The sequence below is a fragment of the Podarcis gaigeae genome (genome assembly GCF_964106915.1).
Source record: "Podarcis gaigeae genome assembly, chromosome: 10".
Classification (NCBI taxonomy): Eukaryota; Metazoa; Chordata; class Lepidosauria; order Squamata; family Lacertidae; genus Podarcis; species Podarcis gaigeae.
The window spans coordinates 22,722,689-22,749,061 of record NC_139686.1 but is presented as its reverse complement, the minus strand read 5'-3'; the positions used below and the strand labels follow the sequence as shown (position 1 = coordinate 22,749,061).

Below are 26,373 nucleotides of genomic sequence, written 5' to 3'. Positions count from 1 at the left end.
AGCGCGGCTCCACCACCACCACCAAAGAGCAGTCCAAGAGCGTTTTGTACACACATAACTTAGAGACTTCAACATATGCACACACTTTCATCCTCCATCTAATTTTTATTATTATTAAATTTGTAGACTGCCCTTAGATCCATAGATTTCAGAGTGGTTCACAACAAAAAATTACAATATAAAAAAGACAAAAAAATGTAAGCATCTAGGTAAGCAAGAGGCATGATCACAGTTCAATGAGATATTACAGCCAGGCAAATGCACTCAGGTAGGGCACAGAAGAAGGGGAAGAAATGGAGGCAGTGAGAGATTTTACTTTCTTGGGCTCCATGATCACTGCAGATGGTGACAGTAGTCACAAAATTAAAAGACGCCTGCTCCTTGGGAGAAAGGCGATGGCAAACCTAGACAGCATCTTAAAAAGCAGAGACATCACTTTACCAACAAAGGTTTGTATAGTTAAAGCTATGGTTTTCCCAGTAGTGATGTATGGAAGTGAGAGCTGGACCATAAAGAAGGCTGATCGCCGAAGAATTTATCCTTTGAATTATGGTGCTGGAGGAGACTCTTGAGAGTCCCATGGACTGCAAGAAGATCAAACGCATCCATTCTGAAGGAAATCAGCCCTGAGTGCTCACTGGAAGGACAGATCCTGAAGCTGAGGCTCCAATACTTTGGCCACCTCATGAAAAGAGAAGACTCCCTGGAAAAGACCCTGATGTTGGGAAAGATTGAGGGCACAAGGAGAAGGGGAAGACAGAGGACGAGATGGTTGGACAGTGTTCTCAAAGCTACCAGCATGATTTTGACCAAACTGCGGGAGGCAGTGGAAGACAGGAGTGCCTGGCGTGCTCCGGTCCATGGGGTCACGAAGAGTCGGACACGACTAAACAACAACAACAACAACAACAACAACAACAACAGGGCACAGAACAGGGGCAGTGAGGAGCATGGCATGGGAACAGCCCCCAGGCCCAGAGAAAGAGGCTTGGAGGGTTACATTTGGACCCGAAGCCTAACATTTTTGACTTCTTAATTAAGGCCAACTCCACAAGGTCCTTTAGCAAAAAGACCCTGTGTGGCTGAACAGTGAAGGGCAGAGGTTTTCAACCTTTTTGAGTCCACAGTTCCCTTGACCAACTACATTCTTTCTGTGGCACCCCTGTGGGGCTCAGGAGCCCAGTAATGTCACCCCTTGCCTGCAGAGCTGGCAGCCTCTCACCCTTTTTTGAACACCCTCCCTTGTGTAGTGTAACTTCAGCCTCCTCTCCTCTTCCCTCTATTGGGAGTCCTCCAGGCAGCTACCTATGCCACCCCCAGTCTCTGAGCTGACCCCTCTGCCCCAAAGAGAGGTACCTCTCAGAGGACCATTTGCCTGTGGAGCTTATAGCCAGGGATGCTGCAATAAACAGCTGTACAAGCCTTTGGGAGGCAGAGACACAAGAAGAAGAGACGAGAAGAAGAGTTTTTGATTTGATATCCTGCTTTATCACTACCCGAAGGAGTCTCAAAGCGGCTAACATTCTCCTTTCCCTTCCTCCCCCACAACAAACACTTTGTGAGGTGAGTGGGGCAGAGAGGCTTCAGAGAAGTGTGACTGGCCCAAGGTCACCCAGCAGCTGCATGTGGAGGAGCGGGGAAGCGAACCCGGTTCACCAGATTACGAATCCACCGCTCTTAACCACTACACCACACTGGCTCTCCTACAAGCCTACTGCTATCTAAATAGAACTGTTTGGTTTTCTGTATTCTTGCCAGTGTATCATAAACAAAGATGTTGCAAAAGTGCCATTTCCTCTCTTGAACACCTGTCCTTCCCTCACCCCTTTGCCTAACCCAGCAATGTTTTTGAATGCTTCCTGGCTCTCTCTTACAAGTTCACCATTAGTTATGCACCAGGTTGTGCCCAAGCATCCATCTGGATGGGAAGCAACAAACAACTGGATGGGAGGAAAAAGGGACAGAGGCCGGTGTTGCCTGTGGTACCCCTGGCCATCATTCAAGGTAACCTAGGCCTACACGGCATGCTGGTTGAAAACCACTGGTTAAGAGCATTGCTAAAGCCTTGTCTCTATTATCTCCACTGCTGTTTACTAACCTAAAGGGAATATTCCAGCTGTTCCTGTTTCATGCTACTTTTTATTTTTCAAATTCAGAGCCATGACTATGCAGATTGGGAGGCGAGCTGCAGAGTAGGAAAAGTGGGATGGGGAAACTCCCTAAGAATCCCAAGGACTTCTGGAAGGGAAGAATGGTTAGTATAAATGTGGTTCCAATTACCCTTGTGACTGCCACATTAAGCAACTGGCTTTCAGGGAGGGAAGGGCTGAAAATAAAAGCCAGAATCCCTTAGGCTGAAGCTCCGTCCCTGAAGCTGCTAATTGATCTGTGCCAGACTGCAGGAAATGGCTAATTTCTTGTGTCTAAGTCTTGATTTTTATATTTTTGAAAGGGAAGAGGAGGCCGCTGAAATCTAGACAGCAATCTTTAAACATTAATCTCCAGTCAAGTAAACCTCTTGAGTGATGGAGAAGTTGGTCTCAAAGCCACCGATGAAGTGTTATTTCACAAATCCTGAGTGGTTGATTGGTGCCTAATGAGAAAGAGAGAGCTATAGAATTCCTAACATGAGAAAATGATCAAAAACTGTCCAAGTCACAATGTGGCTACATTTTTATATGACCGTGTGGTTGTAGTGGTCAGAGAGCTGGACTAGGAGACCAGGGTTCAAATCTCCACTCAGCCATGAAGCACGCAGGAATGACCTTGGGCTAGTCACTGTCTCTGAGCCTACCTCAAAGGGTTGTTGTGAGATTAAAATCGGAAGCAGAGAAGAACAGTGTATGCAGCCTTGAACTCCTTAGAGGAAAGGTGGGATAGAAATGTCATAATAAATAACAATAAATAGTTAAGAAGCATGACACATCAAATAGGGCATCCGGATCGAGCACTGGGTTCACCTAATGCTGCTATCCAGCTTGGAGCAACAAATCTTGCATATTCTTCACACTAGTAATATTGCCTTAGTTCATCTGAGACCTTGCAGACCAGGCATAGGCAAACTCAGCTCTCCAGATGTTTTGAGACTACAGTTCCCATCATCCCTGGCCACTGGTCCTGTTAGCTAGGGGTGATGGGAGTTGTAGTCCCAAAACATCTGGAGGGCCGAGTTTGCCTATGTTTGTTGCAGACCATTCTGCTTGCCAGATTCCAAAATCTAGACACACAGAGAGATTTCTGCCCTAAAGAAATACATTGGACCGTAACCCATGAGGCACAGTTCTTGATGAAAATTTGCTTTCATTCTGCTCCATAGATACTGTGGGGAATTTTCCTTGAGATACCATTGGCTACACCCACCAGATAATTTAAAAAACCCCACCTTATATCATCTCAACATACATGGAGAATCCTGGGAACTGAACTTTGTTAAAGGTGCTGGAAATTTTAGCTCTGTGAGCTCAGCCCTCTATAGTTTGTTAAGTCAGAAAGTGGCATAAGAGTGCTTTAAATGCATTGTGTGGGTGTGGAAAGGGATATATTAACTTGCTGATTATTGGTCTAATACAGTGGAACCTTGGTTCTCGAACTTAATCTGTTCGACTCCCGAAACATTAGAAAACCAAGGCACAGCTTCTGATTAGCGCAGGCACCCCGGAAACAATAGCCAACAGCTGCATCGGACGTTCGGCTTCCGGAAAATGTTCGAAAACCGTATCACTTACTTCCAGGTTTTTGGCATTTGGGAGCCGATTTGTTTGTCAACTGAGCCATTCGAGAACCAAGGTTCCACTGTAAAATCTATTATAAGTGACAAGTGTGTTGGTTTGTTGGAATATTTCTAGATAATATGATTGTTCCTTTTCCTTCTGCATGAGTACGATTGTTACCATCTATTTATGGAAGCATTTTGCCTAAAATTCTTAGGTTTTGATGATAAGCAGTACAAAGGACACTTTAATAATCCAGTTCTAACTATCTTTACTCAAAACAGCTAGATCTCTGAAATCTGTACAAGTTCTAAAGCAGCTTTCGACAATGCCTTGCCCTCCAGAAGGTTTGGACTCCAGCTCCCATCACACTCACTCAATTGGGCCAGTGGCTGAGGATGAAGGGAGTTGTAGTCTAACAACATCTGCAGTGTGCCAGCTTGGAGAAGGTTGAGCTGACTCATCAGAAATTATTCCAAACTCGCAAGTGCCAGGATAATTGTACACAATCAAAAATTATTTGCTGACTGAAAGCAGCAGCATCTGTATTCTGGCACAGTTCTCAAAGCAAAGCATTATTATTTTATTTTATTTTATTGCATGCAAAGAACTTGAAGGTCCAACCCCCACCTCACCTCCCATTTTCCTACACTGCCAGAAATTTTGGTTGTTTGGCTGCTCCTCCCCACCCCCACCCCAGTAGTTCTTCTATTTCATTAAGTTGAAAGCAATGTTTGCAGAGAAAGTGATGTCCTGGGACAAAAGAATAATTTGGCAGCTACCTGGTGCTCTCGCTTATTGACACAGGACTGCTATGTGCACTGAGAAGATCCTCTTGAACACAAATAGTAAAAAAAGAGTTGGGAAGAGAGAAGACCCATGATGAAACAAGAAGCTAATATTTACAATGCAAAGAATAACCCAGCGTTCATAGCCTTTCCTAGAAAGGGTTTTTGTTTTTGTTTTTCTGGAGCTGCTATTCATGCACACTTTGAAAATGATCAAATGAAGCCAAGAACTGGGTCCTATTCCTGCAGCAGAACCGTAAACATAACTCCTCAGAAGTGAGCCTCATTTAGTTAGATGGGACTTACTCTCAGGTAACTGGGTGTAGGATTGCAGCATGACAGTTTACTTCTGTTGAAGTGGCAACTTCTGGACTGCCATGCAAGAAGAACAAAGAGTTTTGTGGCACCATAAAGGCTAACAATTTATTATGGCAAACACGTTTGTGACCTAAAATTCCTTTTGTTAGATACATCAGTGTTGGGGTTTAGTTTGGCCCAGCAGGTCTAATTTTGGCTGTGAGGCAATTATCTCCAGAGCTGTCCCTTCATATATGAGATCACGCAGATAAAGTCATTTGTTCAAAGGAACAATCAGGATACTTAATGTGTGGTCTCCAATTGGGAACTCCCAAGTGCAGCCAATCCTTGCCAAGAGCAGGAAGTCACCATGGATAGCTGACATTAAGCTATCTTTTAGCAGGCATCCTGAGCTCAAGCAAAGGAAAAATGGATCATCTGACATCAAGCACTCCTTACTACTGTTGCAATTATTGTTCATGGAAAATTCCATACCCTCTGAAAGAACAGTTTTTGTTGTAACCTTGCTATAATGGTTCTCCAAGTGTAGCTGCCTGTGGTTAACTTCGGTCAACATGCTCTTGCAATGCCATATTTTCTTCGTTTCAGCATTTAGCTTGCGGTGAAGGTTCTATCACATTTATTTATGTTTTCTTCCTCTTCTCCCTCAAGCTGTGGAACACATGCCACCCACCAGAGCTGGTGCGTCCAACTCTGGAGAAGACATTGAAGACCTTGCAGCTTGACTACGTTGATCTCTACATTATTGAGCTGCCGATGGCTTTTAAGGTAAAGAGAAAAGTTGTGTTAGAGCTCCTCCTAGTGTGTTAGTGTCTTCCAGTCTGAACTAGGAAGAATACCTGGAGTAAACTTCACATTTACAGGTAGAGAGGCCACTGACTCACCACCCAAAATGCATCTCTCTCTCTCTCTCTCTCTCTCTCTCTCTCTCTCTCTCACACACACACACACACACACACACACGGAGGCAGATTTGCATATAGGGTAAGTTGCACACACTAATTTATAAAAACATAAATTTGCCATGAATTTTTTAATTGGCCAAGCAAAGCGAGACCTTTGGTTTAATGACTTGCTCGTTCAACATTCTGTCTGTAGTGTTGGCAAGCAAGGAACTGGAGACATACAGCTTCTGTGTAGAATATGCATTCCTTGCAAACATACAAGCAGGGTATGAGGGGAGGCAAACAGGAATTCCTTTAGGCAGATGTTTCTTTGATGTTTGTACCCTCAGATCTTGACAACTCCATGGAATTTTTTTCAGTCCTTTCCCTCTCCTCCCGCAAATCCCACAACGCTCCAACAGCCATTTCTAAGGGCCGAGCTACACATTACTAAATTCACTCTTTTTAAAAAGCAGGCTTCATGCTGACACTTTTCTTTTCATGGAAAATCCCAGTTCAATGCCCTACACCCAGTGCAGATCAGGGTGTGTGTGTGTGTTGGTTTCCTGCTGAAAAGTAACTCTCTGGCTGCTATGTAGTAAGCAGCACCTATGGGGACACATAGCCAGGTATATGTGTGCAGGTGGAATAACAGAGAAACCAGCATGCTTGTACATGGGTTCAGAGTAATGTGTGAATGAGCATAGAGGGAAAGGCATGCAGGCTTCGGCTGCTGGCCAGAAAAAGGATGTTGCTGTTATTATTGTTATTTTGTGTGTGTTGTTTTAATGTATTGTATTGTAAATTGCTTTCGATATAATTTTGATCAAAAGGCAGAGTGTAACTTGTTAAAATAAATCAGATGTTACTTGAAGCCCAAGCCCCTTCTTGGGAATCAAGGAAGCAAACTTGCAAAAGGCGGTTTGTTTTGTAATGTGAGATCTCTGAAGACCACTGGAATTTCAGAATGAAATTTGGTACATGTGTTCAAGCAATGGAGGTACATTTCAGCTTCAGATGACAAAGTTCAACCTCCATGTCCATTTTCTGTTAACCTAAGTACACATTTCTTCTTATATGTGCTTTCTTTCCAAGTTAATCACTTACCCCTGCTTCTACACATACTTTTCTGTCTTTCCAAGAAGTCCCAAGGTACCCACTGCCTCTCCCCTGGAAAGTAAAAAAACAGAATACTTATGCATTGTGGATTTCTCTTCCACAAACATATTTTTGTGTGTGTTTTTCCCCTCAGCCTGGAGAGCGCATCTACCCAAAAGATGAAAATGGGAAATGGATGTACCATGAGACAGACCTATGTGCCACTTGGGAGGTGAGTAGATCTGAAGCTTCTGTGGAACCATCATCTTTGCATCTCCTAAGGCAGGTGTGGGCAAACTTCATGCCCCTTCCTCTGTCAGAGATCCTGGCCAGCTTACCTTTATCTTCATTTTTCTGGCCGGAGGGTGCTGAACAATGTGAAGTAGGTCTGGATTTTTACACTGCTCTACTTCCTCACAGTGCTCCCAAGCTAGCTTTGTTTTGGAGAATTGTGGCTCCATGAAGACTACCCCAGATAGGGCCTTATTTTCCCCCTCTCATCTGACCTTCCCATCAACACTCTATCTCACTGTTCTGCCTATTAGTTTTTTCCTTCTTCCTTTCCCCCTTTTCCCTTTCTGCTGCGGAGAAAAATCACTTCCTTGTCTTTCCTTATTTAAGTTCTTGATCAAAGGCTATTTCTTCAGCAAAGTCTGCCCCCTCCAGAAGCTTCTTGGCCTTCTCCTGCCCTCCTCTACATCCTGGCTCTTTCCTCCCTTAGTTGCTACTAAGTCCCCTCCCTCCTTCCCTCCCTCCTTGGGGAATTGCTATAAATCTTCTACTCGGCTGCCTTCCCACTGTTTTGCCTGCTTTATCCTGACAGGCTTTGGAAGCATGTAAAGACGCAGGGCTAATGAAGTCCATTGGGGTGTCCAACTTCAACCGTAGGCAGCTGGAGATGATCCTCAACAAACCGGGACTCAAGCACAAGCCTGTCAGCAACCAGGTAATGGAGATATGCAAAGTGATGCAGTGACATGAGCAAGCATCTTGTTGCTTTCACATCATCTGACATGCACTGTATGCATTTGGTACTTGGGTGACGTATCAGAGTACCAAAGCATCTTGTATGGACAATTCTTACGATCTTGCAGCTGCGCCATGACGGCTGTGCTCTGCTTCCACAGTCAGAGGCAGTAATGCTCCTGAATCCCAGCTGCTGCAAACCCCAGGAGGAGAGTGCGCTCTTATGCTCAGGTCCTGCTTTCAGGTTTTCCACAGGCATCTGGTTGGGCATTGTGAGTACAGGAGGCTGGACTTGATGGGCCAATAGCCTGGTCCAGGAGGCTCTTCTTATGGTCTTATGCTGAGGGAACTACCCAGTGGTGAGCATATTCATGGCTTCAGATGGCTGAGTGTACGAGTGGTTAAGTAATGTCAGACATGGGACATAACAATCTTAAACCTGCCCCACTCCAGATCATAAAATGCAATGCCAGTATCAGATTGTTGTGGGGCCCTTTGGGCAAGAAGAGTAACATTGGGCTCATGTTCAGAACCTCTCCTTCCTCCTATAATCATATCCCCCCACCAAAAAAATCTAAAATACCCTAAAATCTTACCCAAGATTCTTCCCCCTCTCTCACAAATGCACTCATGTCTCTTCTTCCACTCATCTTTCTCTACCTAAATATGTTGCATGTCTTATCCAATTCTACAATTATATGGCTCTATGAGAGCCCACCTAGTATAGCATCTGGTTCTCACAATCAGATCCCTATGGGAAGCTCACAAATAGGATCTGAATGTGGCAGCCTTCAGCCCACCTTTGATTCCCACTTGTGGCACGGTAGACCTTCATTCAGTCAGACACCCTTACTTATTTTTCTCTCCCCACCCCCACCCATTTCACACCAAATCCATATCACACAAATCATGCACCTCCAGTCCTCTCTCTCCCCTTCCCCACAAACTATGCATTCCCTAGCTTGTCCCTATATTCATCAGTGAAAATATTTGACATGCCATTACAATAATAAGGATAGCATGATCACTGATATTGTGAATTGCCATCAGCTCTTTGGAAAAGTTCGGAGGAAGGAAAGAGGCTAGAAAGATGATCATAATTTTTAAATCTCAGTTCATAAACTGCAGTGAGGCAATCCTATATGACACTTAGCCTAACCTGTCTGTTTCGAGCACAAGAACACAATATCTTTATGTGGGAGAAAGAAGTGAGAAGAGCAACTACTTGGTAACTGCATGAAGGAAGAAGATATGGGGGAAATGAGAGCTAAAAGACCTGAATTGGCTGGCACAAGAGTGAAGACTGCAGGCAGCAACAGGGCTATGTGTCAATCAGCCGGCCTCTAGGACAGGGGTGGCTAACCTGAGGGCTGCACTCAAGGTTGGTCAATCCACCAAGTGCCACATGTCAACAGTGGTCATAGCCAATCATGGATGGACTTCCCCAACCACTTGTTTACCACTGTGTATACAAACTCACCCAGCCAACGTACCGAGAGTCACTGTGACCTGCTCAGTTTGCCTCTGAGGTGCTCCCTATGAATGGGCAGCTTCCAGACCCATCCTGCTCTCCTGTCTTAGGGATCTTTTTCTTTAAACTGGACTTGAATTGGAGAGCCCTCTAAGCAGAAGACACCTTAAAATGGAGGACTGTAAATCATTGCAGCCCACTCCTTAGTACATTTGGCTCCATTTCTTGTTGAATAAGAACTGTACACGAGACATTCTGGAGCTACAAAAGCTGTGTCATCAAAAAAAGCAGATTGTGGGTCCGATTATAAAAGAATAATCTAGGAGACAATGGATTTCTGAGCACTCTGCACTTTTTTGACAAAACCCACTGAGAGAATGAGAGAGGGCTGGAACACAGTTTTCTTGGCAACTGGATGAGGTCAGTGTGTTCCACCAACATAAGCTTACAGTTGAATAAGCTAGCCTTATTGAAGCCTTTTCTCATCCCCACTTCCAGAGGCTCCAGTTTGAGCAAAGGAGGATTTGCATGGGCTAGAAGGCATGCTTTACTGGGACCAGCCTTGCAATAAACTTCACAAACAATAAATCAGTCCTGGGATAAATTGGGACTGCTCCATGGAATAGATACTTTTAAATCTATGAAACATTGGCCCATGTAGATGGTTCCCAGGGTCAACAAAAGTTTGCAGAACCCTGAGAGAAGCCAGTTTTCTCCTTCTTTTCTTAGAATTTTATCCCCAAACCTTTCACAGCTTTATAATGGGACTGTATTTGTGGCAAACATATAGAGCAGGGATTGGGGACCTCTGACCCTACAGATGTTGTGGGACTACAACTCCCATCATCCCTGATGGGTGGTCATGCTTGTTGGCCATTATGACCATTGATTGGGGATGATGGGAGTTGTAGCCCCACAACACCTGGAGGGCCAGAGGTTCCCCATCCTTGCTATAGCAGGATGGCTTCATGGTGTATGATGTATGGTGTATGAAGAGTTTAGTTATCCAAGCAGGTTGAAATGGTTGTGTGAAAATGAGGGGAGAAGGACCTAAGTGTTTCCCCTCCAGCAGTTTTTCCACTGAAAATCATTCCCCAGGGGGAATTTGCAGGCAATTACATGTTGACTTTGTGAACAAGGTTTCTTGTTGGGCCATTTTGTCATTAACCCAGCCTTCTGCATTCTGTTTCTGCAGATTGAATGCCACCCGTATTTCACCCAGCCCAAACTTTTAGAATTTTGCAAACAACATGACATTGTCCTTGTCGGATACAGCCCTCTAGGAACATCAAGAGATGAAAGCTGGTGAGTGAGATGTTGTGTTTAGGAATATTAGAGCAGGGGTGGGGGACTTTTAGACCTCCAGATGTGGTTGGACTCCAACTCCCATCAGACCTGGCCACCATGATCGGTGGTCAGGGATGATGGGAATTGTTGCTGGAGACAACTTCACCCTCTTTCCTCTGCTGCAGGGTCACATTGTTCTCTTGCTGCTCCATCTGTTGCTAAATTGGTTTGAAATCTGTTAACATGGTCCTCACCTGGTCCAAAGATCACCTGTATGCTACTCTCACACTGCCTGCATAGGCAAGGCGGACCCACTTTAAAAATCAGCTGTATTGCACTCATATTGCCTGCAGATGCCTTCAGCAGAGCGGTTTTCAAAACCAGATAACAACTTGATTTGGTCTTGCTTCAGTCCCTTCACACCCCCATTAGTTCTTCTGCCACCAGACTGCCATGTAAGGCAAATCTAGGCTGATTTCCTTTCCCTTTCTACAACAAGGGTGAATGTGTCTTCCCCTCCACTGCTGGAGGACCCTGTGTTAAAGGCCATTGGAGAAAAATACAACAAGACGGCTGCCCAAGTGGCGCTCCGCTTCAATATCCAGCGAGGGGTGGTGGTCATCCCTAAGAGCTTCACCGCAGAGCGCATTAGAGAGAACTTCCAGGTAAGCATTCAAAAAAGCCTGCTCTGTGTGGCAAAGCACCTGCTGTTCTTTCTCCCCACCTCACTAGAAGGTAGCAAAGCCCACTAGCCTTGCAACCTCCAAAAGGGTCTTTGACAGCAAGGCAGAGATAGCACTCCATGTCTGCAGTCTTCAACCTGTTCAATTCACACACCCCCATTTTTAAAAAACAGCTTCCACCGTTATAAAAACAAAACCAATACCGTATTTTTCGCTCCATAAGACACACTTTTCCCCTTCTAAAAAGTAAGGGGAAATGTGTGTGCGTCTTATGGAGCGAATGCAGACGGGAGGCTCTGCTCAGCGCTCCCTTTAAAGAGCCATTTGGAGCATGTGTGGGGCTCTTGGGGGCTTTTCCCCAAGGAGGGAGAAGGGCAGCCCATCAGTCCCTTCTTCCTCCTCGGGGAAAAGTCCTCAAGAGCCGCAAACACGCTCCACACAGCTCTTTAAAGGGAGCACTGAGCAGAGCCTGGGAGGCATACAGGCTCTGCTTTAAAGCGCACCCTTTAACCCCCCCCTTGTATTCCCCCTCTAAAAACTAAGTGCGTCTTATGGTCAGGTGCATCTTATGGAGTGAAAAATACGGTGCATTAATTGTCAGCTTCTGTCGTCTTCAACTTTTTCAAACCAGGGACCCACCATGTGCTTGGGACCCACTTTCAATTTGTTTTTTTTAACCTTATATTTACATGATGATAGTATTGCCGTTGACATTTAATCTTGGCCCAGGATGCAACCCAGCAGTGGATCTTAGCCCACTTCTTGAAGACCAGTGAACACTGGAGGGACCACAGACGGCTTCTCTCCTTTTCTCCTCTGTCCTGGGGAACTCCATAATGCCTTCCTCCACATGCTGCGGCCCTTGGTGGAGTCGTACCTGCCTTTATTCCAAAATAATAAGGATCTGAGGATCTGAATCTACAGCAAGCCCACCACTCTGGCGTAGGGAACAGAGTGGTAGGCTTGCTGTAGATTCAGATCTTTTATTGGGATTGAAGCTCACTAGGTGAAATCAGGTCAGTCACAAACTCGCAGTCTAACCTACCTTGCCAGGGTACTTGTGAACTGGACTAGATGATCCTCATGCAAGTCATCAAATATTGAGTGCCCATGTGTGAATTTGTCCTCCATTCTGGTTATTTAAGCAATTTACCTTATACTGAATCAGACCATTGGCTCACCTGAATCAGTATTGTCTGCATTGACTGGAAGCGCCTCTCCAGGATTTAAGGCATTCCCAGCCATACTTGGAGATGCTGGGGATTGAACCAGGAACCTTCTGCACGCAAAGCAGATGCTCTGCCACTGAGCTATGGCCCTTATGGCTGCTCTCATTCCACCACATACTATCATGTGCTGCTCATTTGATCCTTTTGCAGGGGCTGCGAGAATGAGGGTGTGCCTGCTGTCCAGCATCCATTTCCTTTTAGGCCAGAGGAGAGGCTAAGGGCACAGTTCTCAATTTAAAGCCCTGGGGCTGAGCACCCTTTGTTTTGCTCCACAAAAACATGCTCTCTAAAGCTCAATCAGAGCAAATGTCAGTCTGCAGAAAACCCAAACTGACAGACATGGAGCGCTAGAATGAGCAGGACAAAAGGTCAGTGTGGACAAGCCCACACTTAAGACACAGGCTTAGTCATCAGTTGCATAAATGTAGGATAATGGGTGGTTTCTCTCTCTCTCTCTCTCTCTCTCTCTCTCTCTCTCTCTCTCTCTCTTTTGCCAAGATCTTTGATTTTTCCCTTACTGACAAAGAAATGAAAGAGATTGAAGCGCTGAACAAAAATATCCGCTACGTGGAGATGTTGATGTAAGTATAAATCTAGATATGCAGCATGTAGAAGCATGAGTTGTACTGATGTGATAACCACAGCTTAACTGTGGGCTGGGGCCTTTCCTGATGTTTTCAGTGCAGGACCCAAAAATCCACTCTACGGAAGGAGGGAGGGCCTTTTTGGCTTTGGATAAGATTTTCCCTTTTGATAGGCTGCTTCTCACACGTGCATGACTTCCACTCTCTTTATCTCAGTCCCTGCAAAGGCGGTTTTATGATACCGCACTACAGGAGGCGCCAAAATATTCTGTAGAAGGAAGGATTTTGCATTGCATAAGGCGCCACTGAAAGTTGACGGTCCCTGGCCCTAGAAACATCAACCAATTGCTTTGGATTCTTACAGGAAAGTGCTCCCTTTAACCCAGGGATGGGAAACCTGCTACCTTCCAGGTGTCTTGGACTCCAATTGTCATCAGCCCTATTCAACATGGCCCATTGGGGGATGATGGGAGTTGTAGTCCAACAACATCTGGTAGGTCTTAGGTTCCCCAACCTGCCATAAACCATTCACCCGACAGTGCTGATAGCTCAGCTCCTTTATGCTCTTAGGTCTGTCCAGACTAGCTGCAGCTGATCTGTCTTCTTCATTACATGGATTGGGAGCTCTTAAGTCAAAGCACTGTCCTCCTGCACAAGACAATGTGCTTCCTTGCCTTAAGCAAGTTGGGGACCACAGCTATGCTCCAGTTTGCTGGCAGGTTCCTAACATGGCCATTCTGCTGATCCTGAAACTTGAGAACATCCTCCATGTGTTCTAGGAAATGTGGAAAGTTGGTCACTTGCAATGCAGCTTTAGGAGCCCATGGTATTATGTTACATTTGGCTAGCTCTTGCCCAAGGACTTGCACGACTGAAGTCTGCAGCGAAACAGCCTTGGCAAAACAAATGCACCAGTAGATGCCAGCTTTAACATCATCACTCCCAAGACTCCTGGAAGCCAGACAGGACATTAATGTCCCCTTACATAACCAAACCGAACTCATCCAGGTTTGAGTCCCAGCAGTTTAATTAGAGGGTGCAGCCAGGTTTGAATGGGCTGCCTGCCAGTTCATAGTGGAGGAGGGAGAAAGAGGCAACAGAAATGAGAGCCAGATAAGTTTATCCTTTGCCGGCTCAAGGAGTTGGGATACATGCAGGGTTTGGCTACACTTTGTACCACATATAGTCAGGGAATCATTAGTGAAAATCAGATGTTTAATCTTAATAACCCAAGCTGACCCATGTTTTCTCCAAAAGCCAAACACTTGTGCTTAAAAAGCCTTCTCAGATTCAAAGATTGTGTCTTGATAAGTAAAATCATATTTTTATATATGAATACTTACTCTAATGGATCCTTCATATTGTAGGAGGCCTGTTTGTACCAAGTTTTAAAGCATACATATTAAGCACAAATCACCTTTTCTGTTCAAAATGGTGTATTTAGTTCTGTGTGGGGACTTCTTTCTAGAGGCAACAAATTGCCATACTCTAGGGATTTGAAAATGTTTCCACCTGCCTTCCAGTTAAAACATTCCGGGCTGCTTGCAATTAGGGTTGCCACCTTTGGTCAGCCAAAATAAGGGACAAGTCCCACACTTTCCCTTAAAATAAGGAACCACCCCTTATTATAAAGGACAGGTGGCAGCCCTACCCTTGAAATACAGTGGTACCTCAGGTTACAGACACTTCAGGTTACAGACTCTGCTAACCCAGAAATAGTACCTCAGGTTAACTTTGCTTCAGGATGAGAACAGAAATCACACGGCAGCGGGAGGCCCCATTAGCTCAGGTTAAGAACGGACCTCCGGAACAAATTAAGTTCTTAACCCGAGGTACCACTGTACATAAAATATGATCACTTCAGATGTTTTGGACGACAGCTCCCATAATACTCTACCACAGACCACAGCTGTGACTGATGGGAGTTGCCACTCAAAAAATTTGAAAAGGTCATCGATTACCCCTTCAGTAGATCATACCAATAGCAAGCCTGAGGTCAAGGTGGAGGGATGTTGCTGTTGTGGTTAGTTATGGTGTTAGCTGCGACTATTAACTGTGACTTCAATTTGTTTCAGGTGGCAGGACCACCCAGAGTATCCTTTTCACGATGAATACTGAAAATGGTGCATCCACTACCATGTGCTTGGTTTTAGTGATCTTTGTTCCTTGTTATCTTTTAGCTTTGAATTTAGTAACAGCATCATTGCAATCTTTCTGCAAGTCCCTCGATTTCTCCTATGCTAACCCTCCACAATCTGTCCAAAACAAATGTGGATAACCAGGCCCACTCAGAAGAGTAGTTTCAAGTCAGTGTTCAACTGCCACTATTATTGTGATGGAGGAGAGCCAAGGTGTTGTGGTTTTTGTTTCGTATAAGACGGAGGATCTCTCTTTGACTTGCTGTCTCAAATTTTTGTCTTGTGTAACAAACATTAAAGAACATTTTCGATTAAATCTCTGATGAACTTGAACAGTTGGATGCAAGGTTAGGAAACATAGTATGATGGTGGCAATCATTCAAAGCAAAACTGGATGTGAAATTTGGAGTAGCTTGCTTATATAAAAAAGTAATCTTCTAGATCAGAATGTTCCTTCACTGTATGTTTTTTTGGCACTTGTGCTCATCTTATGTGACTATAAAAGGACTTATGGACCAAAGCCACCTTTGGCTACACTTTAGAGCAGGGCTGGGGGACCAATGGGCCTCCAGTTACTTCTGAACTACAACTCTCATCATTCTTGACCACTAGTCCTGCTAGCTAGGGATGATGGGAGTTGTAGTCAAAAAACAGCTGGAGACCCAAGTTTGGGAAAAACTGGGTTATGCAGTCTGGAGCTGATGGGAATTGTCCCAATGACATTTGAAGGGCCACAATTTTCCCACTCCTGCTTTAGAGAGAAGGCAATGGTCAATTATACAAGCGGTCAGGGGTGGTGCCAGATGGGTGTGGTCAGCATGGGGCCCTCAAAAACCTTTCAGCTCCAGTAACCTTTAAGCAATGCCAACAATCCAGCTAAGAATATGGGTTGTTCACTTGTAACATGTAACGTTTTTAATATGCAGAAGTAAAATAAATCACAGTAGCCTTTTAAATAAGAAATTGTTAAAGTTTTAGATATATAAAAAAGGATTTCAAGTCCATGTTTAGAAGAGGAGGAAGAAGATTGTTGCCCTTTACATGACCACACAATGGGACACTGGCTGATACTCAAATATGTATGCTGGGTAAATCTGATACTTCTCAAAGATGACAAAAATAGAAGGATCAAGAACGTTGTCTACACAGCTATCATAAAAGTTGTTCGATTGGTTAGATCTCGATGGAGGGCGTAGGTAAGCAGGATTTCCTTGAACGTAGTCTCCAACCAGAACTTTAGCTACAAACATGCTCCTGATGTGGGTATCCGACTGGCAATATGCATGTGAATAACTAGCGTCTCTGGCAAAATAACTTCCTGAAAGAAGAGATGTCTGTAAGAACCAAGCAAGCCAATGCAAGTTTGCTGCTGCACAAATAATCATCTTGAACATTTTAGACCACTCCCTCCCTTTCCGATCTTCCATTGCAAGTGCCATTGCTCATGTAGCCAAAATAGCATCATCCACACCCAACAGGGAGTATCAACAGGATCATGGAAACTCTTGGTGTGGGGGGAACCCTCCAAAATAGCCCATTGAGGCTGTGCTGGGTGCAGGGTGTGTGTTTTGCTCACACAGCTGCATTGTCTGCCTAACTCCAATACCAGCCCATTTAGTGACTTGCACAGGGCAACCACAAAGGTGTGGAGGGTAGACTTCTGAAGAGGAGGGGCAGAGAAGCAAGTGGATATAGGAGTTCATTCAATCACAGATATTCAGCTGGCAAAAGAAGAATCACCAAGGTCCCCTAAGCCTTCCACGTTGCTGCGGACTTTCAACAAACACACTTTTTTGTACTTGATTGGTGTTGGATTGCTGAGGACTTAATATCAGACTATAGACAGGTGATGGTACGGTATGGTCCTTGCAATTTGTGTGTGTGTGTTCCTCTCAGGTTCATTGCACACTAGATGGAGAAAACATGCACAGCTACACACATTTCCTGCCCGCTCTGAATTGGTACCTTTTCCATAGAGAGTGCCATGGGTCCCACAGATTCTCCAGTCAAAGTTCTGCCCACAGATGTCATGCAAATGGCGTTTGTTGGTGCCATGGAACAATAACCTTTCGTCTACCTTGTCCCCCCCATTCATCTTCTTCATCTGCTCTTTCTGCCTAGAAACAGAAGCATCTGCTTTATAAAAAAATAAACACACACCCCGAGTCAAACTCAATGCACACAAGAATTAAAACTCCTTTCCTTGAACCAGCCCTCAGGCAATGCAATGAAAGGATCAGCAAGTCTGTTTACACATTTGCCAGCATAATTTTATACACTTTTTTTCTAGCAGAGTAGTCAAATAATTACTTTCCCAAGATCTACTAGCTTACTATATTGTAACTATGTATACTCTACATTAAAATCCAAATTCTACACCAAGCAAACCTTTATATCTGGAGGCGGTTGGAGGATGGACGGCGGCTAACAGATTGAGGTTGAATCCTGACAAGACAGAAGTACTGTTTCTAGGGGACAGGGGGCGGGTGGGTGTGGAGGACTCTCTGGTCCTGAATGGGTAACTGTGCCCCTGAAGGACCAGGTGTGCAGCCTGGAAGTCATTTTGGACTCTCTCCCGCTTGGACTACTGCAATGCACTCTACGTTGGGCTACCTTTGAAAATGACCCAGAAACTACAATTAATCCTGAATGCGGCAGCTAGACTGGTGACTGGGAGTGGCCGCCAAGACCACATAACACCAGTCCTGAAAGACCTACATTGGTTCCCAGTACATTTCTGGGCATAATTCAAAGTGTTGGTGCTGACCTTTAAAGCCCTAAATGGCCTCGGCCCAGTATACCTGAAGGAGCGTCTCCACCCCCATCGTTCAGCCCAGACACTGAGGTCCAGCACCGAGGGCCTTCTGGCAGTTCCCTCACTATGAGAAATGAAGTTACTGGGACCCAGGCAGAGGGCCTTCTTCAGTAGTGGCACCCACCCTATGGAATGCCCTCCCATCAGATGTCAAAGAAATAAACAACTATCAGACTTTTAAAAGACATCTGAAGGCAGCCCTGTTTAGGAAAGTTTTAAATGTTTGAAGTTTTATTCTGTTTTTAGTGTTCTGTTGGAAGCCGCCTAGAGTGGCTGGGGAAACCCAGACATATGGGTGGGCTAATATGAATAATTTATTATGGGCACCTCCACTAGACAAGGGAATCATCAGACTGCTGTGGACTGAAGGCTTTGCTAAGATTGCACAGTCTCACCTTTGGAGTACAATTTACCCTGCTCATCCTATCTCCTATAGCTGAACTGGGTGGTGGTAGAGATTATGGTCACTAGGGAGCCCCCGGCCAATTTCTGTTGGACCAATTAGTGCAAACTCCCCCAACCTAGTGCCCTCCAAACATTTTGGATTACAGCTTCCATCAGCCCCAGTCAACATGGCCAATGGTCAGGGAAGATGGGAGCTGTAGACTCAAACATCTGGAGGTTGAGGAAGGCTGCTGTTTGCTGGGATTACTGGAAAGAATGGCAGTCAGATTCTGTAAGAGATTACTTCAGAGGCAACCTACATGTGATACTAGTCACATATTTAAATAAATCCTCCAGAACAATTGTCTGGGAGTTCTCCAACACCTGAGATCACCACCGCCAACCCATGTAGGGATGCTACTAGGCAGCAGGTTGGGTGGCCACCGTGTCCCAAACACTAATCCCAACGCTGGCATGGATGGGTATCCTGGTGAGTGAGATGGAATCCCTTTGGATAATGGTACCCCATAATCTTCCAGTCTGTGCTGATGCTGCACTGAATGCCCAGGTGGATGCAGTAGGGGCAAGTCAACATCTGTTTGACTGAAACATGACAAAGAAATATCAATGTGCTTCCCTCAAAATATAATCCATGGCCAGTTACATATTTGTGACATCAGGCCGCAAGATTTGAATTCCCACAAAATGATAGAGGAATAGCAGTCAAGTAAGGAGTCATGGCCAATTATAGTAGTATCCCCCCCTTCACCTCAAAAAGAGACAAAGGAAACCATTTCTAGACTCTCATACCATGAGTTCCCATCCCTTGGAGGAGAAGGAAATCAAATACGAACCACTGGAAGACTTGCCAAAGAGACGGGTTCTGAATCCTTTGGAGTCGGTGGATAACATAACCCTCCATGGTCTTCTGAAAGAGTTCCTTAATTTCATTGTATTCTTCAGCAGAATCAGAGATCTCCACCAGCTAGGCACAAATCATAGTGAAATGAACCATTCCACATTTGTTTTCAGACTATACATTTATTTTCTCACATTTATACATCACTCTTCTGAAACAACACAAACCCTGTTTTGTGTTTAACATTGCTTCGCACCGGTTGAAATTGTTCATTTTCATGTTTCATGTTTTTCTTTTTAAAAAATTGTTTCTTTAGAATGTTAACTTTACCACAAGCCCATGGGACTTGAGTCTCTATATTCTGTCTGCCACCTGGCAATGCATTCACTTGAGCAGGTACTTAACTCAGCTCCTCTCAGCTCCAACACTGCCACCCATTTCTTACTCTCCTTGTGCTAGTGCAGTGTTTCCCAACCTTGGGCCTCCAGATGTTTTTGGCCTACAACTCCCATCATCCCTAGCTAGCAAGACCAGTGGTCAGGGATGATGGGAATTGTAGTTCAAAAACAGCTGGAGGCCCAAGGTTGGGAAACACTGCGCTAGTGGGCCGCTCTCCTTTTCATTCAGAGGAAACAGCTGAGAAGCACCATAGCTCAGTGGCAGAACATCAGCTTGCATGCCAGAGCCTCTAGGTTCAATTCCTGGAATCTCCAGGTAGGGCAGGGGATGTCCCCCATCTGAAAACCCAGAGAGCCACTGCTAGCCCTCCAGAACCAAGCTAGATGGACCAATATAGGCCTTTGGTCAGCTGTGTAGCAGTAAGAGGGAAATTGAATACCTTATAGCCTACGTTAGGCAATGCTGATTGGTCCCAGCTTGAAGGAAACAGGGGGGTGGGAAGAGAAGACTCAAAACGACTGCTGCAGACAAGAGACAAAACAATCAACTAATAGCCAGGAGAAGAGGAAGTAGCAATTGGTTCCATTGTTGAACTACTAGGCAATTCATTCCATTGTTGGAGGATCAAGACTTTCCCCCTAATATTCAACAGATATATCCCCAGCCTTGCTCAGCAGCTAACTCAAGTTTCAATACAATTAAGCACCTTTTGGATTATGTTTGATCTCTTAACTAGATGTAGGATTAAGAAATAAAAGGCACAGGGGCATTGCTCTATCACTTGCATGGACGCATAATTTCTGAAATGTGCAGTTTGCCATGTCAAGCTGCAGCAACTGCAGCCCCTTCTATTAGAAGCTACTGGAGGCCTTGCCCTGGTTTTCTTTTTGGCAACCCACCTTGCAAACCATACCCCACCCCCATCATCTAAAAATTGGAACACAAGAGAAGCAAGCTCACCTTGCTCATCTGCTGCTTGCAGCCATGGTTCAGCCAAAGGGATTCTATGCCTATTTTGCACATATCCTTTGCAGGCATTGATTTAGGTTCGGTGTTTATCTGAAACATTTCTATCCCACCTCTAGGAGACATTTGAGGCAATCTACGCCCAATCCAAGTCACATAGTCAAATATCAAACAAATCTATCTTGCCCCCCTCAAATATACGCAAACAGTTTAGTAGACACTGACCAAGCTAGGCTGAGAATGAAAACATATCCAATACCCCATCTCATTGTCACGTCCTCCTCCAAAGAGCACAAGCTTGGGCCACCTGCAGACTCTTCTCCGGGTTCGGTAGTACAGGTTTCTCTGGACCATCTCTTGAGGGAAACGGTAGTGGTCAATGTTAAAAATCTCATGTCCACCAGCAGCTTAGAATTAATTTAATTACAGAGAACTACTGAACAGTACAGGCTCCTGCTTTCTCCCTAAGATATGATCACAATACAGCTCCTCTCACTTTGTTCGTGCACCTTCAGAAAAACCAGGACTACTCCAAAGGACCGGTTGAGTGGCCATTCATCCCCATTTGTTTGCACAAAACCTGTGAAAAGGTCTTTACTGAGCATTTGTTCCCACCCCACCCATTTTTTTTGCAGGGTATTTATACAACAATGAACACTAACCCTGATTTGCTTGCATCATCTTTTATACATCTTCCTGTTAATCATTTGTTCACCCCACTTTTCAGTGCATGTTCCCATCATTTTCCTAACTATAGAAAGTCCAGGTTAGTTGGTTGGTTGGTTGGTTGGTTGGTTGGTTGGTTGGTTGGAGTGGATCTGTTGTGCTAAGTTTCCAGTATGCATTTGAATCTCTCCTACAGAATAATGACTGCCTGGAAGCACATCCAACCAAATGCAAATCCCTATGTGCAGAACAGCAATAGAGTCCTCTGTGGGCTTCACCAGGTTTGCATCAAGCCAATGCATTACAGCAGGCCCACATTCAAAAATCTGGTTGTCCTTGCCCTCACTCGACAAAGGGTATGTAGAGGAAGACATTGTAAATGAAACAGCTTGTTCTCGAGCTTTAGAAATCGTTACTATGAACAATGGGACCAAGGACTGAGTCATTTGTTACATTAGCACATGTTAAATTTCTCAGAAACTAGCACCATTTTTGTATGGCAAGGTATCTACATGGAACATCTTCAGTGTGGTAAAAAGAGAGGGAGTCAAGAGTTATGTCAGAGGAATCTCTCCTGTTAAAGGCTGCTGTTCTGAATCATCCTGCACAATTTAAAACATTATTTATTTGGTTGTGGGCAGTTCCTCTGTTTAAGAGTTGGCCTTCCTATTTGTTGCAGTCGCCGCCTCCCTTTACTCTGTCCTTTGTGCGCCTGGCAGTGTTTGGGCCTCAGAGCACCAGCAAGACCTTGCTAGATACTGAAAGCAAAAACACTGCGTTTCAGCTTTGCAAGTACAAGGTATACGCAGGAGAACATCATTTCCTCTTCTCTTGAAACAAGTTGCTGCCTCATAACTAGCAAAGCTTTTGTGTTGGGATGGGCAGAACGCGGAAATACCAAAAACAGCAACAAGTTTTGTGAATGTAGAGATTGGAAGGGCATTATGCCACCCCCTAGCTTAATGAGGATGATACACTACCTTGGAAATTTACTTCGTACAGCTGAGTACCAGCATGGAAGAAGACAACACCTTTGTGGTCCGCCTGGTAAGCAGCCTCCAATTCTTCCGATGATATTGTGGCAGCACAGTGCTCCAAATGCTACAGAGAGGTGTTGGAAAGGGAGATAGCAGAGTATCCATTGGCTCTGAGCTTTTTGATTTTCAAGAGTCTTCAGCAAACTTTGAAATTGGCCTTCCCCAATCAGATGCCCTCCAAATTGTTTTGGACTACAACTCCCATAATTCCTGCGACTTGTCTTTGTCAGCCCCTAGGCCAGTCTTCCCCTCCAGGTTTTGTTGGACTCCCCCAGAGGAGACGGCCGTGAAAGTAGTAGCAGGACTATTGCTGGCTGAGAGGTGGGTAGCTGTGCTATTACGAAGGGCAGTAAAAGACACCACTCAGTGAGAGTCGTTAAGATTTGGCTCAGCAGGAGAAGAAGGGTACCTCACCTTTTTCCCATACTCAATCCACCTGTCAGCTTCATCCAGCCAATACCAGATGAATTCTATTCTGACAATGGAGTCTAAGAGCATGACAATGGAGTCTAAGAGTGTTCAGGGATGGGTCTGTTGTTTCATCTGACGCTAGTCCTTTTTGGAAGACCTCCTCCACTTCATGGGAAAGAGAAGGACCAGCTGGGGAGCAATGATTCCAAGCTTTAACCTGAAACGTAAAGTTAAGACATTCATTAGCATCGCGTCAAGGAGATTAGCCAATGCCTTTCTACAGGAATCTACCTTATGCCAACTCATTCTAGGCCATTGTTGTCAGTCAAAATCCATCTGCCCTAGGCCAGGCATGGGGGGAGTTGTCAGCCAACAACATCTGGATGTCTATAGCTTGCTTGCCCCTGCCCTGTTCTGACCGGCAGCAGCAGCTATCCAGGGTCTCCAGCAGAAGTTACCCATCCATCCCCTGCTCCCTTTTTAATTGAATGTACCAAGTACATGTGAAGCATGTACTCATCACATGCATAAGGACATCCCACTGAACAATGGATTTTTTTTTAGAGCATCAGGAGGCAATAGAGCACTTTAGGAGAGGAGAGATGCCACAGATAAGGAGAACTAGCCCTAGTAGATCCAGGTAGAATGACTGTGAGCACAGAGGGTTTGCTACACTCAAACTGAACTGACCAGAGTCATGAGACATCAACCAGAAACTAGGGTAGCCATATGTTCTATTTTAAGGATAGCTGTCCTCTTTTTTAAGAGCTGTCAAAGGACAGTTCTCCATTGGAAGGCATCATCTTTTGGGAGGGCTAGCCAGTCCGGATCCAGGCTAAAGAACCTCAAGGAGAGAGAAAAGGCACTTTCACACTGCCCAGCAACCCTGAGCCCTTGGGTAGCAGGTGCACCCAGGTTACAGTCTTTCCCGCAATGTCAAATTATAGCCATTTCTAAATTTACAACTATACATATAAATTAGCATATGCAAATGTTACATGTTATGCTCTCTTTTTCAGCAAGGGCCACCCCATTGGAAGACCCATCTAGCCATATATTGGTTTGTAAATTGAGCCTAATGGTTGTTTAAAGTTTGCTTTCTGGTGTGTTACCTTCCCCTTAAAGTAACCAGAGTTATAACAAGCGCAAACTACTCCAGGAAAATGTGCCTGTCTTATCCAGTAACGCCAGAGGTTAAAGGCCTTTTATTTTTGTTGCAAATGCTTTCAGACTTTGCCTCTTCCTCAAGCAGCTTTCGGTTTCCACCTGGCCTTTGCTTACAGCAGCGTCACTCAAATGTTTTGAAGTGGGACTGACATGTAAACTTCCAAAACACCTCAGGGCCCACTTGCAAAACTAACACCATATTTTGAGTTCTGCTTTTCCCCCATTGCAACAGAAAATTCAAGACTACCAAATCAGCAGTTAACACTGCAGGAGTTTGCATACCTCCCCCATTTTTTAAATGTCCATCTTGCTCTCTCTATTCCCAGTGTCCAGGCTGCGAGTGTCCCCCTGCTATCTCTGTGCTCACAAGCTTACTCAGCAGTAACCTTAGGAGTAAAAGAGCATTTGACAATCCTTCTAAGCCAGATATACTTTTACTGCACCAAACTTCTTAGAGGTATACACATCACATTGCAAGAAAGGAGATTCTAAATGAACATCAGGAAGAAATTTTGGACAATAAGAGTTGTTAGACAGTGGACCGGTCTCCCTCAGGAGGTTGTGGACTCTCCTTCCTTGGAGGGTTTTAAGCAGAGGCTGGGTGGCCATCTGTCATGGATGCTTTAGCTGAAATTTTTGCATTGCAGGAATTTGGACTAGGTGACCCTCAGTGTCCCTTCCAACTCTCCAAGTCTATGAGTCTATACCCAGACGTAAACAAATGATTCTTTAAAACATGTTCTTTTTTAGACACGGATGGGTAACCTGTGGCCCGACAGTACGTTTCCGAGCACAATCTAGAGTGTTGGTGCTGACCTTTAAAGCCCTAAACAGCCTCGGCCCAGGATACCTGAAGGAACGTCTCCACCCCCATCATTCAGCCCGGACACTGAGGTCCAGCACCGAGGGCCTTCTGGCAGTTCCCTCACTGCAAGAAGCCAAGTTACAGGGAACCAGGCAGAGGGCCTTCTCAGTGGTGGCACCCGCCCTGTGGAACACCCTCCCACCAGATGTCAAAGAGAAGAACAACTACCAGACTTTTAGAAGACATCTGAAAGCAGGCCTCTTTAGGGAAGCTTTTAATGTTTAACAGACCACTGTATTTTAATACTTTGTTGGAAGCTGTCCAGAGTGGCAATATATTTATTATTATTAATAATAATAATAATAATAATAATAATAATAATAATAATATTATATTGTTGGAGCACAGCTTCCACCATCCCCGACCTTTGGGTACACAAGTTGGTGCCGATAGGCTCAGCAGTCCATCAACTTCTGGAGGGCTAGAGACTCCCCATTGCTGCTTTCAGAGCCCTTCAGAAAAAGAGGCAGCCCTCCTCTGTCCACTTACCTTTTTCACTCTTTGCCAGAGAGGTTCTGTGGCGCATCTCACAGGAAAGCCAGCGGGGGGGAAAGACTTGTTATCCTTGCCCCTCTTGTGTGAAAACAATCCCGTTACAATCGAGTCATATTTATAGTCCAAAGCCAATTCAACAGGAGACCAAGTCAGGTAGGATTCAAGGCAGAGAAATATTTTTTAAAAAGAGCGATAATAATATAAAAAGCTACAAAGGAGAACAACAACAGAAATCTCAATCAGGAGAAACTTCTAGCCTTGACTTCCCATGGATCGCCTTCCAACTCAACTGCCCTCTAATCAGCCCAGCCTTGCAAGCCCCACCCTCCAGCCTCTTGGCTTTCCTGGCTAGATAATTAACTGGATCACCTGTCTCTGAGTCAAAGGCTCGGTTAACTCTTTCCAATGCCTTTCTGCCATTGAGAAATGTGGCAAAGGCAAACAGGGCTGTCAGCTAGGGGGGCCAGTTTTGAAGGGCTAGCCTAGACTTAAACTGGGTTAACAGGCATCCCCTCTCCCAGGGAATTGTAGTTCCCAATGGGAAGGTCCGTGGTGTAGTGGTCTGGGGTTGCAGTGGGTCGAACACCTTTTACTATTTCTACAGCTGGTGTCCTCTCGCCAGCATCCTAAAAGTAAAGGTAAAGGACCCCTGACAGTTAAGTCCAGTCATGGACGACTCTGGGGTTGCGGTGCTCATCTCGGTTTACTGGCTGAGGGAGCCTGCGTCTATCCACAGAAAGTTTTTCCGGGTCATGTGGCCAGCATTACTCAGCCGCTTCTGGCGAAACCAGAGCAGCGCACGGAAATGCCATTTACCTTCCCGCCAGAGTGGTACCTATTTATCTACTTGCACTTTGACGTGCTTTCAAACTGCCAGGTTGGCAGGAGCTGGGACCGAGCATCGGGAGCTCACCCCGTTGCGGGGATTCAAACTGCCGACCTTCCAATCAGCAAGCCCAAGAGGCTCAGTGGTTTAGACCACAGCGCCACCAGCATCCCTCTCCAGCATCCTAGATCTGCCCAGTTAGCATGAAACGGGAGCTGTTTAGCTTCTGTATCCTCCAAAGCTAAAGCCAAGGGAAACTGCTTTGCACAACTGAGCAAAATAGGCAAAACTGAGTATAAAAATGTGTATTGCAGGATAAATTGACAT

General features: G+C 45.0%; 2 protein-coding genes across 4 annotated transcripts in view; one reads left to right on the top strand and one right to left on the bottom strand.

The window, feature by feature from the left end:
• The window catches only part of AKR1D1 (aldo-keto reductase family 1 member D1), a 35,072-nt gene extending 19,600 nt beyond the window's left edge, over window positions 1–15,472 (top strand). The window contains exons 3-9 of the mRNA XM_083700839.1: window positions 5,468–5,584; window positions 6,953–7,030; window positions 7,622–7,744; window positions 10,431–10,540; window positions 11,022–11,187; window positions 12,933–13,015; window positions 15,094–15,472. Of these exons, the coding sequence (XP_083556965.1) occupies window positions 5,468–5,584; window positions 6,953–7,030; window positions 7,622–7,744; window positions 10,431–10,540; window positions 11,022–11,187; window positions 12,933–13,015; window positions 15,094–15,136 (720 nt within the window). The 3' untranslated portion in view covers window positions 15,137–15,472. The remainder of the gene's footprint in view (window positions 1–5,467; window positions 5,585–6,952; window positions 7,031–7,621; window positions 7,745–10,430; window positions 10,541–11,021; window positions 11,188–12,932; window positions 13,016–15,093) is intronic.
• Window positions 15,473–16,053: 581 nt separating this feature from the next.
• LOC310826173 (protein mono-ADP-ribosyltransferase PARP12-like) lies at window positions 16,054–25,515 on the bottom strand. Of its 3 annotated transcripts, none has more exons than XM_083700880.1 (8): window positions 25,215–25,515; window positions 22,697–22,910; window positions 22,226–22,346; window positions 20,839–20,935; window positions 20,053–20,134; window positions 19,210–19,340; window positions 17,122–17,273; window positions 16,054–16,474 (listed from the first exon to the last, which is right to left on the bottom strand). In XM_083700880.1, the coding sequence occupies exons 2-8, from the start codon at window positions 22,778–22,780 to the stop codon at window positions 16,194–16,196; spliced, it is 948 nt and encodes a 315-aa protein (XP_083557006.1). In that variant the 5' UTR covers window positions 22,781–22,910; window positions 25,215–25,515; the 3' UTR covers window positions 16,054–16,193. The 3 variants fall into 3 exon arrangements, with proteins under 3 accessions (XP_083557006.1, XP_083557008.1, XP_083557007.1); XM_083700882.1 differs by having other exon boundaries at window positions 17,122–17,269; window positions 19,221–19,340; XM_083700881.1 differs by having other exon boundaries at window positions 20,053–20,131; window positions 25,215–25,504.
• Between the last annotated feature and the right edge of the window lie 858 nt (window positions 25,516–26,373).